General features: G+C 48.2%; 1 protein-coding gene across 1 annotated transcript in view; it reads left to right on the top strand.

The window, feature by feature from the left end:
- The window catches only part of LOC126516700 (LIM homeobox transcription factor 1-beta-like), a 250506-nt gene that overhangs the window by 109302 nt on the left and 121470 nt on the right, over positions 1–19734 (top strand). The window contains exon 3 of the mRNA XM_050166798.3: positions 10258–10567. Within this exon, the coding sequence (XP_050022755.1) occupies positions 10258–10567 (310 nt within the window). The remainder of the gene's footprint in view (positions 1–10257; positions 10568–19734) is intronic.

Below are 19734 nucleotides of genomic sequence, written 5' to 3'. Positions count from 1 at the left end.
CTCCTATACGAACAAATATTGAAGCTCTTCTAAAGAACCGCGGGTCTGAAATATTGACTTACGCTTCTTGACTTGTAAAATTTGCAGCAATTGTTTAGTGTTTCGTCTTGTGTATATATTCAATCTAGCTGAGTGGCCTATTTCACACACTAAATTTTCTAATAGACCTATTGCTAGCCTTATCGGCTATCGGTATGTGCAGCTTCACCCTCTTCTGCTGCATATTATTATTATATTATTATTATTATTATTATTATTATTATTATTATTATTATTATTATTATTATTATTATTATTATTATTATTATTACCATGAAACTGCTAAAGTAAGATATCCCATCTATAGCCTGTCCAGCACTATTGCAAAAATAACCGACAAAGTTGTCTGCGTGCTTACGACACTTCACGCGTAGATTGTTTTGATTTTTGACGGGTACCGTTTTTCACCCGATTGTCGCATTCATGGATTTGTCGCTCACCGCAGGGCACACATACTGCGTTCGATGTTTTTTTTAATGTTGTCGCCGGTTCGGCAACATTATATGTACCAAATAACTCTTGTACAATCAGATTTCGCACGCAATTCGAATGATGTTTCAGATTCTCGTATATGCGCGAGCACCAGCGATTACTTTGGAATGCATGGTGATAGGTGCACAAATAGCCGACCTAATTAATCCGCCAGCTCAAATTTCAAGGACGGACGACTATACCCGCCGCCATCGTGCTTTTGAGTGTCGCTTTTTTTTTCTTCTTTTTTTTTAGGGACACGAATTCAACCAAACTCACAGTTTTGATAGTGTTTGCTTGGTTACCGTCGTTACAATGGGATGATATATTGTCAGACACAACGGTCGCTTTAAGTATATGAGTCGAGGGAACGCATTTGCAAGATAGTTTTAAGGCGATTTCGCGAGGTTCGCAAGCAATGCTATTAGAGCCGGTGTTTCTTTAACCTCGACGATACGGTGACAATGTCGCGTTTGGTTGTGCGCTGGAGTAAGTTACCCGCCGCGGTAGCTAATTAGCGGCTATGGTGTTGTGCTGCTAAGCACGATGTCGCGGGATCAAATCCCGGCCACGGTGGCCGCATTTCAATGGGGAATGAAATACAAAAACGCCCGTGTCCCGTTCATTGGGGGCACGACAAAGATCCCCTGGTGGTCAAAAGGAATCCGTAGTCCCACACCACGGCGTGCCTCATCATCAAATTGTGGTTTTGGCATGTAAAACGCCAGAATGCCCTCACAGTAAATGTTTTCGGCGCTCAGCAATGAAAGCGCATAATCTCAAAACCAAACAAAGCAGTATTTCAAAACTACGGGAACTCGAATGAATTCTGGAGCTTTACATGCCAAAACAACGATTTGATTATGAGGCACGCCGTAGTGGGAGACCACAAGTGGATCTTTAACAGGCCCCAAATTAACGGGACATGGGTGTTCTTGTATTTCACCCCCATCGACATACGACCACCGTGGCCGGGACTTGATCCCGCGACATCGAGCTTAGCAGTGGATCACCATAGCCGCTAAGCCACCGTGGCGGATAAAAACAAAAACAAGCAAGAGAAATAAAAAAAGGAAAAAAGGAAAAAAGGAAAAGGGCCTTCCGCTTTCGCGCGCTCATTCTTCTTTAACAGCGTTCGTTGTATTTAAAGACCGAGGAAATGAAGGGCGTCCTTTTCACGTGGTCATGCTTCCTCAACAACGTTCCTTCGCAACAAACTTTCCATGGAAACTTCAGCTTCGACGATAGGTTCGCTCGGCTTAACCGGGCGCACGCTCATTGATTCCACGGCGGCGCAGCAGTCTTTTTTTGGGGGAAGGAAAAGCGAGGAAAGAAAGAGCGCGCACACCGGAGAGAGAGAGATAGAGAGAGGGCGCGAACGGGTGCGGGCAATCAATACGCGCGGACCCTGTCCATTGTTTCCGCTTTAGGGGCGGCACTGGCTCGGGCAGTGCGCCCAGCTTCACGTGGCTCTAATGGTGCCACGTGCGTACGTGAGTCGATGCGTGTGTGAGCGTGCCACCCTTACATATATAGGTATAAGTATATCGGCACGCATGCGGAGTGAGTTTTTAATCAACCCGCCATGTGCGAGCGAACGGACCCTTCTCGCGGGCTTCCGAGTTGCGCTCCCGTAGGCTACGCGGCAGGCCTGTGTGAATGTGGGCGCAATGAGAAATTTTGAGAAGATAAAAAAAAAAAGAAGTTAATAAGGCATCGGAAAGCCCTATTTTTGATATCGGCCAGCCGCGTGGCACTCAATTTATGCATCGTTAGTCGAATAGTGGAGCTGCTGAATAAGAAAAAAAAGAAAGCGGAAGTTTTTGTAGGTTAATGAAAAAGACGGGAAGAGGCTGAGTGGTTTGGGCTATGAATAAGTGATCTGTGTAGGTCATGAGCGTTACTTTTTGAGGCGTCGTTATTGCTCAATGATTTCATGTGAGGGGGCATTAAGCGAGATGGAAAAGACTCCGACACTGCTGCAGCCCTCTAACGTTTTATTGGTTTGGTTTGGGGCTGATGCTTTTGGCATTTTCATTCCCCATTGTTCAGCCGTGAAAAGTAACTGCTTAGTGGTGTCGAGGTTGCTGAAAAAAAAATAATAAAGCAATGCAAGTGGGCAATACAACATCCTTACGTCTTCCTCTCGCTTTAGAGTACTGATTTTCTCAGCTATGATTTCGGGACGACGGGCTATCTCGTAGCGAAATTTCCAACATTTTTGCCGCTAGTGAACAGCAGCAGCATCAACAGCTCAAAACGGAAGTGGAAGCTTGAAGAAAGTTCTCGTAACGGCTGCACTAAAAGGTTCTAAGACAAGCGTTGGGGACTGTCTCCAACAGCCCAAGTGCTCCTGTAAGAGGAAATAAACTGCAACACCGTGGCGGCTTGGCCTAGCAGGTACGCTGGGTACTCGTCAGCGCTGGTGTATGTTCCCCTTCTTTTTCTTCGTCTTTTCGCGCTGTTCCCCTGTAGAGTATGTACCATCTCGCAATTCGAGACTCTGTAACGGAGGTATATGATATTGCATGGAAACTCTCCCACCCCCCCCCCCCCCGCCTCAAGAAAAAGAAATAGATGCACTAGTAGCGGCTGTTACTAATGCGTTACCCATCTACTAGCGTTTACCTAATAGGACGAAATGATGAAATAATAAAACCCTTATTTGGAGGAGAGATGGATTTAACACTTCGTTAGGGAATGGGAGTTGCTGGGTGGATTGTAGAGGCAGTTGCGCTAAAATTTCTGAGGTCTACTCAGGTCAGACCAATGAGTTCGGTCTTTGTGGCGAATCCCTATACGTATAGCAGACGACGTTTCTGCGTTTCCAAGGGGGAGAGATCAGGCAGTGGGGAGATCCGCTTCTCGTAGCTGGTTGCACTCCATGCTCCGGCTAATTTCTCTCTAGTACCTTGTGTAGCGGGAATAGTCGTAGAGGAGGAGTTTCATGTTTGGTTTGGCTTCTGCGTGACATAGTGGGCACGATATGCTAGACTCCACAGGCGTGACGGGATCCTCTCTGGCGTTGACAGATGTGCTCCTTCTTCTCTAAGCCCGCCATCAATCCGTGTCGTTGTGGGTCGGTGCGGTGAAACATCTCTTTTTCGCCACGGAGAAAATAGAAGACGAGACACAGGTGGCCACAAATTAGGTGTTACGAATCAACTTTGGTTTTCATGTAGGCATAAAAAGAAGGCGAGAGAAATTAAAAAGTTTGGCGAGTGCTATAGATGCGCTATAGAGAGGGAACAAACGCGCGTTAATGTCATCTTAGTTGAAATCAAGAAAAAGAAATGGGGCATGGGTAGGACATGTAATGAGGAGGGAAGATAACCGATGGTCATTAAGGGTTACGGACTGGATTCCGAGGGAAGGGAAGCGTAGCAAGGGGCGACAGAAAGTTAGGTGGGCAGATGAGATTAGGAAGTTTGGAGGATCAACATGGCCACAATTAGTACATGACCGGGGTAGTTGGAGAAGTATGGGAGAGGCCTTTGCCCTGCAGTGGGCGTAACCAGGCTAATGATGATGATGATGATGATGATGATGATGATGATGATGATCGATGTATGGTGAACCGCCAGCCATGAGGCTATATATAGTAACAGAAATTCACCGTTCCTCGCCTTCTCCACACACAAGGGAAAAAAGGAAAACAAGAAATTCGACTGGGCCTTCGTATTCCTAGTATTTATTCTGGTTTCTTGTTTATTTTTCTAGCTCTCTGAATTGTCGGAACTGGGAATTGACAAGTAGCTCCATCTGTGGCATGCTGATAGTTGATATTATCTAGAAGCCGTTACCTACATACAAGTAATCCGACACTGGCGGGTGCAATTGTTGGCGCCGTCCGCGCTTTACTGTGCAGAATAACGTATCCTATAGAATTTCTCACATGCGCTTTCGTCGACGGTTCCTATGATGCGAAGGAATGGATGTATAGTTTGGCACTGAAAACCCTATAAATTATTCCTGAATGACACGCACAATCACGAGCATAAAGCAAGAATGACAGTCGTGGAGCCAGGCACGTACCCAGGGGGGGGGGGCGAAATTAAGAGGCATCCCCCCTCTCCGCTCCACGCCACCACTCCTTACAGACATTTCTACAGCGCCGCCAAATCAATGTTGAGACTTGACAGCTATTCGGTGTCAACATTTTGCTGCCTTTTTCACTCATTTTGGATGGCGGTAGTTATCGGCATCTCCTGGGGTGTGAAGGCCAGTTCTCTCATCGATTCGGTGTCCGCGCGATTAACTCGAGATGCGTTCAGCTGTCAGCATCTGTTCAACGGTCACGCACATCGCTGTTGCTTCGTTAGTTCAACCTTCTTTGTTTAGACTGATCCAGGGACCAGGAAAGGGATTCGATTCGTGGTCAGCTGGTCCGTATGCTGGTGGAACGAGTTGCGGCCGGATAAAACGCCATTTGCGTTTAACTTTTCCTTTTGCTTCATTATTTCCTCGAGTGACGGCTCGCCGCGACGCTGGCAGATCCTCGGAACCATATATCTGCGATATGGGTTAGATAAGGTGGAAAATAAAATAATGCGACACAGCGTCCATCATCAAAACCTTCGATAACCCTTAAACCCCTAAGCCATATGAGTGTCACCCGTTACCTCGTATGGTTTTTCCCTAATTGTACAGCACTTTTCGTGCAAAATTGGCAAGTGGAAACAAGAGTCGCAAGGAGTTGAGAAATTAAGCGATCTACTAAGGGAGAGAGCCAAGGCGACATTCAAACAGGAAGGAAAAGCAAAAATTAACAAATTTAACCGTTGTTTGTGAAATTATTTATGAATGGAAATCTCTTTATTTAAAAAAGAAGTAGAGAAAATGCCGCCGGAAGTGGAGAATGATTCCGTGTGTTTTGAATGGCGCCTTTACAGTTATCTGTCGAGCCGCCCGACATAGGCACTTCTCTACTGTGCCTATGTGGGTTTTTTTCTAACCGTCCGCGGTGGGTGCAGTACGTCTACAACCGCAGCGTCCTGCGCTATACGCGATTGTACGGGACTGGCGGATACGCATCGTTACGCAACTTCCCAAATAACAATACGAGTCGGTTTTGGCACTGAACCTGGTAGAGCAGTAAACGAGGGATCCAAAATAACTGTGAGTGTTCCGCAAATATATATTTCTCTATAATTCTTCCAGAATTAATTCAAAAAACGCTACTATAGTCAAATCTTAAGTTTGCAGTGAAACCCGGCGCACGCCCTCATAACCGCTAGCCACTGTTCCTCCGCGAGGGTGCAACTAATTCGCACTTCAAGCTTTTCTGTTACCCAAATAAGGCGGTAACAACAAAAACAAAATTATTAGCGCTAATTTTATACGTTTTCCCTCGCCTGTTATAGTGGAATGGCGAAAGCCTAATTCTTTATTGAACTGAAATAAAATGTTTGCTTCGCTGCAGTAATTTGTTGTCAAGTTTCACTTCAGTTGGCAGTGAAGTTTCATGAGTGAAACGGGTTCAGCAGTGAAATGAACTGTACCGCAGACATTTGAAGAGTGAAATGCTCAGACTCCATACACTTTGTCCGTGCCTGAAGCACACCTCATTGCTTCCGCCGATGAAAAGAATCTTCAAGAACAGCAGACGCTCCGGAGGTATTAAGTACGATGTCATTTTGAAAAAAGCGCATGACGACGATTTTTTTTTTTTTTTTGCTTCTGTGATTGCCTGGCGGAGTAACACAACCCCGCGTGATCCGTGGGCCTTGGCTGCGAACTGCTGTTTTTTTTTTGTATTCTACTGTAGCAATCTTTATTTTACACTTTCACTTGTTTACCTGTTCTTGGCAGTGTTGTTCCCGCGCTTCTTTCCTGCGCGAGTCCATTTGATGTGGTTCGTTGTTTACCAAGCAAAGGAGAGGTGTATCTCACAGGCGTACCTGTGACATACACCTTATTTCATTTATCTTTTGTGGGTTTACGCGTCTTTATGAGGAATGGTGGGCATTATTCACATTCGTACTAGTAAAGGTACCCTCCCCCCTCACCTGCACAGAAAAGTTACCTTGGGTTGCCCCCCCCCCGAAAAAAAATCCTGGGTACGCGCCTGCGTGAAGCACATTCTCATATGTACATATAAAGAGGAAAAACAGGGAGGTTAACCAAAAAAAATTCGGTTGGTTACCCTGCATATCGGTTTCGGAGATTGAACGCATTGCTGCAAAACCGTCTCGCCTTGCGCTGGACATGCCATTCGGGAACAGGAGACGGTGTCTTAGTACAGTTCTCCATTAGAGCGCGCGACAAAGCTACGAAAACACGAAAACAGCAGCGGCTTTTGTAATACTTGGCTTGCTACAGCAGTCGTTGCAGCGGTTACGCACACCGGGCTGCCCTCGCCGAAAGGGCGCCTATATCGCAACACGTGTACAAGTTGGTGAAAAGTGTGCTCATCTGTGGGGTTAGCTGCTGGATCCAGCAACCTCCGCGTGAGAAGCGGTGTTTCCTGAACGGCTAAAAGAAGCGAAGCGCACACATCGGCTCCGCAATACGACTTGCATGGCAACTTGTCGCCATCGCTCTTTCTGCCTCGAGCGGCACCACTCACACTATACAGTTAAAATCGTTTTCGACGACAGGAAGCTGAAAGGGACCTAAGCATGGATGATGGAGGAAAAAGCCAGGCATATTGGGCCGTATCCGCGGCTGCTCGTGTCAGCCTCATGTTGGCTCCTGTCATCTTTTGGTGCCATTTCCTGCTATTAGTGTAGCGTTTTTATAGCGATTATGTATAGCCATAGCTACCGCATTGCTCCACCTTCCTGTGCAGACTTTTACGGAATGATTGGCCATACGATATTGCAACACGGGTCCGGTGGCATGTGTTGAAAGCTGTAGAGAATTGGGCGGCCTTTCCGCACCGCCCTCTAATGCCCGTCCTTTTTCCTTTTCAATCTCACTTTGGTTGGCAATGGTTGACATTCAACCGCAACAAGATGAACAACGCTTTCAGCGTGCTTCGAGCTGACTCGATTGTCCACGTGCGGTTCTCCCCAAGAGCAAACGCCCTCTTTGATCTCCCTAACGCCAGCTTCTTTCCAACCACATACTTTTGTCCCGTTGCTTTGAACCACGTTCCATCTGTAGAGAGGGATCATTTTTCCTATCGATCCAAGCCTCGATGCGCAGATGAGAGTTCACAGCGATGCGACCAATATTACGAGCTACGGCGCGGCACTTTGAAGTGTTCCCAAAAACTTGCGCTCGGTTATATCACAACAAAGTCAACTTTGCAAAGTTCTCACTACTCTGGCAATCATGTTGGATCCTAAGTGGCACCGCGTATCGCTCCCAATTTTGTCCAAGCCGCCGCAGAAACGGAGTCCTGCTTTGTAGCCTACCGAACTCCTAAATCCGAACTCTTATAAAGAGTGGTAAGAGTAGAGGCAGCCAAGGCGGTTATAATATGACCCGCCTCGGTCTCTTCTGTGGGGAGCAGGAAGCGAAACCATGAAAGAGGCCGTGACCGAAAGGAACAATCGGTTTCGAAGATGATCACCGGCAAAGTCGATAGCTCTAATAGCAACGGGCCGGGAGTGCGCGACGGTATGACAAGCAAAAAGAAGGAAGGTCGGGAAACGAGGAATGGAACTGGGATGGTGCACTATACACGCACTTGAGGTTTGCGCCTTTAGAGCCCAACGCAAGCAGCCCCGCCCAGGCATGTGTTTTCCCCGTGGGAACCTCTGCGAACTCTAGTGTCGGTAGAGGGAGAGATAGAGAGTGAAAAGGGCGAAAGTTTTACCTTTCCCGTCTGGCCGCTTCAAGTGGACCCTTCGTCGACCCAGCGTTGTCCAGTAGTGCCTGCTCGCACGCTCCTTCTCTTCCTCTGCTCTTTGAAGTGGACGCGGGACACAACCGAGAGCGCAGAAGGGTCGGGCTCGAGTGGCTCATCGAGGGTGACCGGAATTCGTGTGTGCGCGGGCCGGCGGGTGGGTGCACGGCCGTTCGGCTCGTAGAACTGTGGGTCCAATAGGCCGCGCGACAGAGGCGAGCGAACCCGAGTATGCTGGCCCAGCTGAGTGCTTCGGTGATGTCATTTTGTCGGGCGGCCTGTATATATTTAATGTACAGGATATAAGCCTGTACATGTTGGTCGTTTATTTGCTTTGGTTGAGGTTTCCGGCGTCCTAGCTTGGACGTCAGGCGGAACGGCAGCCGTATAGTTTCGCTCGTGAAATCGGGGAAATTATATATGGGATTGTGCGATTTTCCCCATAGCGGTGGATAATGAACGCTTCCCTCGTAGTACAATAGGATAGTGGTAGTGTAACAACGAAGCCGTTGCTTCTTTAAGGACGGGAAATGCACGCAATTTTTGGACATCCTCTTAGCAACCATTTCCGCAAGCCTTAAGGAGCTGAATGATCGACGAGAGGCAAAAGACCGACGCATCCAATCAACTGAAATGGGCCTTTTACAAAGCATGCAGTTCCATGATATCGCGTTCAGTTTCTTCATTGGCATTTTTTTTCTCTGTAAATTAGTTCCGTGGACTTGTTGCCCGTTTTGACAGCGCTCCTTGCCTCTCCACTTAATCTTATTTGTTGGTGGCCAGTCGCCATATAACAAGCACGTCGCAAAGGTACAGGGACCGTATTCACAAATTCATAAAACTTCTCTTTCCCAAGTATCGCCAGCGAGTGTTCATCGCCGCGGTGATCGCCTTATTATTATACAGATCACCATCATGAGTGCCCGATGCCAGAAAGCTCGCCAATGAGGAAACTCTATTCTGTGAAGGCAGGCCAGGGCCTCTTCGCTGTCTACAATCAAGCTGCCATGCATCTAGCAAGTACGGAACCATACATGCGCCATTTTTTTCTTGCGCCTTCGCAGGAATGCCGGAATCCCTCTACCGCAACCACATAAATTTTAAAGTGGACAATAAAGCGATCACGTCGGCGTGGGTACAGAAGATAGTTTATGTTACAATAGCGCAAAAAATGCCACTGTTTGCGACACAACATTCGACATTGCTTGCTCGAATAGATGTTGCGGCTCTTACTTTTCTGGATGCAAACATTAAGCTATCCGGTGTACTGACCACATACTGAGCTCCAGACACAATTGAACAGGTCCAAGTCAGATATGAACATGATCAGTGTAGTTTAGCACAGCACAATTCCACACCGAAGTCGTGACAACCATGCAGTGGCCTTCATAGATTTCGACCTCACGTAAACGAGCACAAGACAAGGGCCTGATATTGCTATAAATATTATGCTCAGCGATTCCAGTTGTGTGCTGTGAGTTAACGGTAGGACGTCTTCGTGCGGGCCCGCACACACACATATGCAACAGTCTTCAGTACCTTTTTTTGGAGTATCGCCCCGTTTCCAACCAAACCCAACTGGGTACACCAGTTCCAAAACCACAATGAAAGAGAAGCCGCGCCTTCTCGTCAGCCTAGGTTAGCTGCATGATCTCCCGCCCCTCGTATGATCGGCACCTCGTGCTCCACCATCCAACCTAATCGAGCTTCATCGGTGTTATTTTTTTTTTCTTTTACACCTGGAGGAAGAAGTTGAGACAGCTGGCCGCATAAAGCTGAAATTTAAGTGCTGCTAGCACCTGCACATTACACCTCACTTAGCCTATTCAGAGTCGGATTACGTTTGGCCACCAAATACCCACAGGAAAGGACAAAACCAATGGCTGCCAAGCGGCTCGATGAAGTTCCAGGAGCCTCGAACGAGCCCGATGCGTTGCTTTCGCACCACGCAGGTCCCGAGAGCCGCATGCGCAAGGGCAGCGGCTCCAAGAGCCCCTCGTCATCGTCGGGGCCACCGGGCGGCTGCCCCGTGGCTGGCGACGACGCCCCGGCGACGGCCGCGCCGGCGTCCGGCCACCCGTCGGCCGCGGCCGCGTCCCTGTGCGCCGGCTGCGGGCTGCCCATCGTGGACCGGTACATCCTGCGCGTCATGGAGCACTCGTGGCACGAGGCCTGCCTCCAGTGCTCCGTGTGCCACGCGCCGCTCGAGCAGTCCTGCTACTCGCGGGACAGGAAGCTCTTCTGCAAGGCCGACTACGACAAGTGAGTGGCGACCCTGTTTGTCCGAAACAAACTGCTCTCTGCGATTCGAGCCGAGTGAACCCACGCACGTAGCCGACTGCCCATGTCGCGGTCTTCTACATGGCAACGTGTCGCAAGGCTAAGCGAGCGGCCGAGTAGTTGTTGTTGTTGTTGTTGTCCTATGTGGCCGTGGCACATACCCACAGTGGGGGATTGGCCAAGAATCGGGCGGTTTAATTAGGTGCCTAAAAATAATAATGATAAAAAGGGAGTTAACAATTTGGGCGTGTGAGGTTAAAAGTAAACGTTTTGTGTCTGGAGAAAAAAAAATAGAAAATCAGATGAAAACCGGGTATAAGAAAATAATAATAATAATAACAATAATAATTAATAATAGATAAGAAATAAAAGAAAGCTATGGTAGGGAGGGAGAACGATCAATCTAACATGGAAAACGATTGGTTTCAATTAGGTAATTTTGGATCGCCAAGCAAACATTTCTGTGGCTGAACCCAACAATGGAGGCTCCAAAAGATAGGATCACAGGCACTGATAAAGTTAGACCAATAGAGCGAAGCGGCATTTCGAGTAGTCGTTTTCTTATAATAGAAAAACGTCTGCAAGACAACAAGAAATGGTCGATTGTCTCCGCTTCGCCACAGAATGAGCATAATGGTGAGGGGACCAGACCAGACCTGTGGAGGTAGAAGTTCAATGCAGGTATACGGCAGCGCAGCTTCGTGATGGACACTTCAATTTTCCTTGTTCGGCAAAAATCTCTGTTCCAAGGGTGCAGGAGATGTCCGTAATCCTCGAGTAACCGCGTGTTATACAAAAAAAAGAAAAGAAGAAAAAGAATTCGTTGAAACGAGAATTCGTAGAAGTTGGCACTGTCGCTCCTTCGGCCGACTTTTATAGCTCGTGGAAAAAGATTGGGTCCAGAAACGTTGGTTTGCGGAGGCTTTGTGAGCTTGTTACAGTGCTCCTTTGAGAAGCGTCACGTGCGCCGGTGTCACGTACCCATTGACGCTGTCTTAACTGTCAAATCAATTTTGCCATCACGGCCGAGAGAATGAATGGAGAAGGGATTGTTACAAATCATGGCACCCCGCTCACTCGTTAGCGAAGACATGCGACCTTTAAATTGTCTTGGTGATCAGCCGCGAGCCTAACTCTGTCGACGTCTTTGGGTGGTATGATTTCAGTTTGGCGTGACGTAGTGTCTACTGGAGTGACGGACATCATATATCAGCACAGTCGCCACCTGCAGTGGTGTGAAAATAACGATGTGCGACATTAATTTGGAGATATGCCTTTCCGCCGGCTTAGCGGATCCACCTCAACAGAAATCAATAACCTTGGAAACTATTCATCAACAAAATTGCTGTGAGCACATTAAGTGTTATAATGAGTGCAGATTTTGACTACGATCATGCTTATCTTTATACTTCATACTGATATACCATACTCCTAGCTGTATTCGCTGAAGAGGTACTGACTATGCCAGAATTGTGCGGCTAAATCTGACACTATCTGCGAGTGTTTGAGTTAGCTCTGCGAGCGAGGTCAAACACTCTATGAAATACCAATTTCGGCACGATCAGCTGCCCGAGGATATGCCGTACCCGCAGAGCAGTGGATCCGTTCGCGATTGTTAGATAAACTTGTTTTACAGGTTGCGCTGCATGCATTGTCACCAAGTCGCCATATATATACATATATGTATAATTAGAAAGAAGTACAGGGTCACGTTGACAATCAAAAACAAATATTTAATTTCCTTTCAACCTGCACTTCTTCAAATGACTGAACACCAGATCCGAATAACTGCTTCCTTTATATATATATATATATATATATATATATATATATATATATATATATATATATATATATATATATATAACACCAACTGCTGCACGAGCAGCATTTTCTTGAAGTTCCTCTGAAACTATAACATCAGTAGCTATATATATAGAATACGTCAGCGTTTACTATTGTACGTGACGTCACGTCCAGGCATATTGTGTCTTTAAGGCTTTCCTCTAGTGACATGCTTTAATCTTAGATGTATTGTTTTGAGTCGTAGATGTCGTCGAATTTGACCTTTTGTCACCGGCACGAGCAGGGCTTACGATCTGGACAAGGTCTTTGTTGCTGAGTGCCTGATTTCTTATGCTCAGATTGTCACGTAAACTGCAACCTACTTCCAAATAATGAACACAGCTATATGAAGTTTTCCCATGGAAATCTGTTCCCTTGAGTGGGGCCAGCCATCGCACAAAAATCATACCGAAGCATCTGCGTGCTTCATAATATTTTATTGCTTCATTATACGCGTATCATTTTCTTTCTGTTGGTTCTAAAACACTGCTCCTGTTGGTTTGCCCAACCTTTCTCAGAGTACTATCTCTTTGACTACTACACCAAATGCTTTCCCGCGAGGTAGTCACCTAAGCAAGAAGCACAACAGCCCATATACGGGCTCATCGTTCAAACAATTCGTCGCATACTACGCGGCGCTGCCGTACTTTAACGCTCGTATCTGCCTCCCGACTATAGTTGCTGCTTCCTGGCCATTGAAAACCTTATTACAAGTGTACTGGAATCGTCTAAGTACACATTTACATCTGCGAAAAAACGTACGGATTTTGACATGGAACTTGAGCGACTTCGAACGATTCGCAGAAGAGCCGAGAGGCGATACAGGCGCACGAAGTCAATTCATGACCTTAGAGTCGCTCGACGTATACAGAAGAAAATCCAACGTCGTATGGACAGGTTGGAGGAACAACGGTGGAAGACGTTCTGCGAATCACTTGACCCCCGCAAGCCTCTGTCTATCATATGGAGGACGGTGCGCGGCCTTGGCTCGTCTCCACAGCAACGACACCCATTCTCAGCCCTAGCCCTCCATCAAGGCCGCTCACAGGTCGATATAGCCGAAGATTTCTGTGTGAAGATTGCGGGCAGTGTGGTCACCATCAATAGTGAAATTCTGGGTGAAGTTCCTGCGACACGCTTCCCAGAATTGAATGTGTCCTTCTCACTTGAGGAATTGGACGCTGCTCTGGCCTCATGCAGGCGCTCATCGTCGCCAGGACCAGATGGCATCACCTACGCTGCTTTATGCCACCTAGGTGAAGATGGCCGAAGCAGACTGCTGGAATGTTATAACCAGTCATGGAATGATGGCGTCGTTCCTGAGCGGTGGAAGTCCAGCCGCTTGATACCACTCCTGAAGCCTGGAAAGTCGCCACTTGACCTGGCGTCCTACCGACCCATTGCGCTGTCCAGCTGTGTTGGGAAGGTCATGGAAAGAATGATTCTCACCCGCCTAGAATGGTATCTTGAGCGCCACAACGTATACCCCGATGCCATGGCTGGTTTTAGAAGAGGCCGTTCCTCTATTGACAACGTCATCGACCTAGTCTCATCTGTACAACAGGAAAAACACCACAAGCGTATATCGGTTGCACTATTCCTCGACGTGAAAAGCGCCTATGATAATGTAACGCATGAAGCCATCCTTGATGCCCTGGAAAATAATGGAATAGGTGGACGCATGTTTCGGTGGATTCGGAGCTATCTATTCAAAAGATCCTTCTTTGTGCACAGTGCAGATGGCCGAACTGCTGACCATTACACTTACCGTGGCGTCCCTCAGGGTGGGGTTCTTAGCCCCACTTTGTTCAACCTTGCAATCCTTGGCCTTGCCGACGTTCTACCACATACAGTAAACCTTTCCATATATGCTGACGACATATGCATATGGGCCTCGGCAGTTACACGTCTCCAGGTGCGTGCACGACTCCAAAAAGCCGTGACCCTAACATCATCGTACCTGCGTGCGCAAGGCCTCAGCATTTCGACCGAGAAGTGCGCCTTAGTCGCCTTTACCCACAAGCCCATGACCTGGTACCCCATTTCTATTGACCACCAACCAATTTCCTACGCAAAAACTCACCGATTCCTAGGTGTTATTATAGACAGAGACCTTTCATGGAGCCCCCACATCACATATTTGAAGAAGAGGCTTACTTCTATCTCCCATATACTAAGGTTTCTCGCCGGTAAAACGTGGGGCACATCCGTGGCATCTATGCTTCAACTATACCGGACGCTCTTCCTAGGATACTTGCGATACAGCACACCAGTGCTGTCCAATGCTAACAAAACTAACATCCATGTCCTACAGAGCATTCAAGGCCAAGCCCTTCGAACATGTCTGGGGCTACCTCGAAATGCTTCAACCGTGGCAACAATTGCCACCGCGAGAGACCACCCAATAAGGACCTATATAGATATCGACGCGCTCCGGGTGCATGTTCGCCATATATCCAGAGTCCCTGACCACCATCTCGCTCGATTGCCTGAGAAAAGACCCAGGGCAGCGTTCTCCAGATCAATTGCGGCTAACCGGCACTCTTTGTCTTTGAGGCACTCACCCGCAACAAGAACGCCATCCCCTATGTGGTGCTTGAAGAAGCCTCCTGTGTACCTTGCTGTTCCAGGAATAGTGAGGAAAGCTAGCCTGACCACCGCGGCTCTCAAGCAGATCACATTGGAACTTCTGCATTGTTCATACTCTAACCGCATTCATGTCTACACGGATGGTTCCGTCTCGGAAAATTCTACGGGCGCCGTTGTTCTACCATCTCAATCGGTCGTCATCAAGTTTAAGACATCACACGTAACGACATCTACAGGCTCTGAACTGGCCGCTCTTCGCGCTGCTGTCGAATACATTGAAAAAGAACCGCCCAACAAATGGGCAATATTTTGTGACTCGAAAGCAGCCCTCCAGAGCTTGAGAAGTTTACGACGTGGCAATTATGAACAGCTGGTGTCACAAATCCACGAAACCTGCCATTGCGCTTCTGAAACAGGACATAATATCATATTTCAGTGGCTGCCGGGACATTGTGGCATCGTTGGTAATCACCTCGCCGATGACGCTGCCCGACGTGCCCAGGCTGGCTCACCGACACTCGTTATACCTTTATCCAGAGTCGACGCTGCAAGAGAGCTTCGCAGTCTCGCTCGTACAATCACGTTAGGTTGCTGGCATACACCTCAGAACTCTAAGTGTCGTTTACACAGCCTCGACCCATCACTGAAACTTACATTACCAGCGAACCTTCCACGACGTGACGCAACACTGCTGTGTCGGCTGTGGGTAGGAGTAGCATTCACCAACTCCTACAGCTATCGTATTGGAATGGCGGATTCACCAATGTGCGCGAAGTGCAAGTGTGAAGAGACTATCAGTCACCTTCTGTGCCACTGTTCTCGCTTCGATAATCAACGCGAGACTCTCCAGTGTGCCTTAAATAGACTGGATGACAGGCCATTTACGGAAGCGAAGATCTTGGGGGCCTGGCCTCATAGTTCATTGGCCCAGAAAGCAGTTCGAGCGCTTTTTCGCTACCTGAGGGAAACAGACTTGAGTGCCAGACTGTAGACATCCTATACCTAAGTTCTCTCTCTCCCTCTTTCACTCCCCATTCCCCTCCCCACGTGTAGGGTAGCAAACTGGACTCAGTCTTGTTAACCTCCCTGCCTTTCTGTCTTCCTTTCTCTCTCTCTCTCTCTCTCTCTCTCTCCTGGCCAAACATTTTTGTTTACTTAGGAAGTTAACGCTAGTTGCTAACTCCGCGCGCGGTATTAGCAACGAGAAATTTATTTTCGTGCCTCGCCCTACACTTTCGTCCCGGATGCATGACGACGCGAAGTGTGCGTCTCGGCGCGTTCCTGCGAGGTGTGACAGTGCAAGTGTTACGCGGTTCCCGGTCGTGTATAGAAGCGCCCATTATCGTCCCCTCAAGAGGCCACGCGCCAAGTCGCCTCTCCCAAACGCCTGCAGTGTATATACACACTACATCCCTTTCGCGTAGTCGTCGGCCCTCTGCCCCGCAATTCTCTTCCATTCTCTGCGCCTCTTGCGCGCCCGCTATCGTTCCTCGGCGTGGGCGGCTATATATATTGGCAGAGTTCGAGCGGTGATTCGAAGCCTCGATGGGCCCGATGGTTCCGCGCCTCCTCGTGCCGTGCCTTCCTAATGGCCTTCTGGGCCCCGACTCCCCGCAGCCCCATGAATATATCTCGGGCGCCCATTTGGATCCTAACGGCCCCCCACTCCCCCTCCTCTTCGCTGGGCTCGCGCGCCGTAATCGTATCGGCCCGCCCGCCGGCGCGCGCTCGATGCGAATTCCCCGCCCTCCAAATACGCGTCTAACCTCGTCTGTGCTCGGCAGCGCTACATAAGCTGGCACGGCGGCCTCCTCGCCTTCGGGCCCGTGTGTCGTGCCCAGTAGGTGTATGTATTTTGCCTGCACGTTCGAGGTCGACTCTCGAAGAGCGATGCCCACGAGGGCGCACTAGAGAGTAACGCCCTTTACGGAGATCCTAGCGGGAGCCAGATTTACGATTTCGGCAGCGCCGGCGACCGCGCTGATGGCGGCGAGCGTGATGGCGAAATTTAAAGACAGAGGCGAGGAGATTCACCGACCGTCGCGAACGCGGATCACGTGCACGCGCGCGAGTTTTCCGCGCTTCCCATAACTTCTTCTCCCCTTTCTCTCGGTCCTGTTATCGTCTCGGTCCTGATCGAATCTATTCGGTTCACTCTCCTCCAAGCATTAGACGTACCCTCTAAGCAGAGACGCCAGTTTTACGAAGCCTTCTTTTTTTATCTGGGCAAGTTTGTTGGCTTCCATTGGCCATCACAAAGAGGAGGAGCATGGCTGGCTAACTGCGTCAGAAACTGCAGTTCAAAGAACAGGAACTCAAATATGTCTAGGTACTCTGCGTAGCAGACGTTAAACAACTGAGCCTGTATGATGCCAGCCAATCATGATGAGCAACATATTAGCTAAGAGACAGGCCTTACGGGAAAGAGCACTTAGGAGAGGAGAACTTTGTGAATGCGGCAGCAGAAGATAACAAAAACATAATGAGATGATAACATAACCTATGGTAAAAATTCCGATCAAATAGTAAAATTACAGTACACGCGAAATGCACATCATCATGCAGCGCCATCCTTCGTTTCCTTGCTCCTTCATGTCTTACGACACTTTTCCCACGTTGTAACGATGCCATTCACCTGTACGTTCTTGTCACCTCCGGGTAGAATGGACGCGTACTCCTGTACCGGTTTCCTTCAACAGAGAAGTTTTGTAAAATTTCGCTGAAGAAATTGCTTCCACGCTGTTCAAAGTGCAAGCGCCGCGGGGATCAAACTTGAGAAGCATTCCTCAACGGGTCCCATTCTCGACTTCACGTGGTAACTGCGTCCATCTGCGCACTGCAGGAGTGTGTGTCCGTGTTGAATTCTTTTTCTGCCTTGACCCTATGCTGCCTCCCTCCATCCTTCGCTCCCTGCGCACGCCCACCACCCAACCACACACGCGCACATGCACACACGCAGAGTGAGGGGAGAGAGATAAGAAAGTTTCTCCGTCCCATTTTCTTGATTGAGTTAGGCTATGCGATAGTACTTACGCAGAAAATGAGTGATGAGGGGAGTAGAGCTATGCGAAGATGAGCAGCAGGGAGATACGATCTCTCCGATGCTATTCACAGCGTGTTTACAGGAGGTACTCAGAGACCTGGATTGGGAAGAATTGCATGGGGATAAAAGTTAATGGAGAATACCTTAGTAACTTGCGATTCGCTGATGATATTGCCTTGTTTAGTAACTCAGGGGACCAATTGCAATGCATGCTCACTGACCTGGAGAGGGAAAGCAGAAGGGTAGGTCTAAAAATTAATCTGCAGAAAACTAAAGTAATGTTTAACAGTCTCGGAATAGAACAGCAGTTTTCAGCAGTATTCGTCTACAAAACGTATGGTGAAAACGAAGTTACCTCTGTATGTGCTACTTTGCTCAGAAGTTTTCTTCAACCACTTTAACCCGCCGTGGTTGCTCAGTGGCTATGGTGTTAGGCTGCTGAGCACGAGGTCGCGGGATCGAATCCCGGCCACGGCGGCCGCATTTCGATGGGGGCGAAATGCGAAAACACCCGTGTACTTAGATTTAGGTGCACGTTAAAGAACCCCAGGTGGTCGAAATTTCCGGAGTCCCTCACTACGGCGTGCCTCATAATCAGAAAGTGGTTTTGGCACGTAAAACCCTATAATTATTATTATTACGATAGCTAGCGAGGCACTGGAAGTGATAAAGGAATACATCTACTTAGGACAGGTAGTGACCGCAGATCCGGATCATGAGACTGAAATAACCAGAAGAATAAGAATGGGCTGGGGTGCGTTTGGCAGGCATTCTCAAATCATGAACAGCAGGTTGCCACTATCCCTCAAGAGGAAAGTGTATAACAGCTGTGTCTTACCAGTACTCACCTACGCGGCAGAAACCTGGAGGCTTACGAAAAGGGTTCTACTTAAATTGAGGACGACGCAACGAGCTATGGAAAGAAAAATGATAGGTGTAACGTTAAGGGATAAGAAAAGAGCAGATTGGGTGAGGGAACAAACGCGGGTAAATGACATCTTAGTTGAAATCAAGAAAAAGAAATGGGCATGGGCAGGACACGTAATGAGGAGGGAAGATAACCGATGGTCATTAAGAGTTACGGAATGGATTCCAAGGGAAGGAAAGCGTAGCAGAGGGCGGCAGAAAATTAGGTGGGCGGATGAGATTAAGAAGTTTGCAGGGACAACATGGCCACAATTAGTATATGACCGGGGTAGTTGGAGAAGTATGGGAGAGGCCTTTGCCCTGCAGTGGGCATAACCAGGCTGATGATGATGATGATGAAGATGAGCAGCTAATATGTGTTTTACCTTTGGGATGCAAGCGTATGAATGCAGACACATATTCGCAAAAGAGATTTGTTGGGACAGCTCATATTAAAGCATACTTAAACAGCGAGAGAGAGAGAGAGAGAGAGAGAGAGAGAGAGAGAGAGAGAGAGAGAGAGAGGGGGAGCAAGGACAGGAAAGGCAGGGAGGTGCACCAGATGAGCACCCGGTTTGCTACTCTACACTGGGGGTGGGGGAAAGGGGAACAGCGTGAGAAGACTCTTAGCAAGAAGCGCAGTGGCTATTCTAATGCTTTTAAACATACATATGGTAAGACTAAAATGGCAGCAATAGGACAGGTATAGGGAGGGGGGGGGGGGGGGCTACACGTGTGGGCTTTCGTGACTATGCATAAATCACTC

This window comes from Dermacentor andersoni, chromosome 1, assembly GCF_023375885.2.
Source record: "Dermacentor andersoni chromosome 1, qqDerAnde1_hic_scaffold, whole genome shotgun sequence".
In the NCBI taxonomy this organism is placed as follows: Eukaryota; Metazoa; Arthropoda; class Arachnida; order Ixodida; family Ixodidae; genus Dermacentor; species Dermacentor andersoni.
This window is presented reverse-complemented; position numbering and strand designations above follow the sequence as displayed.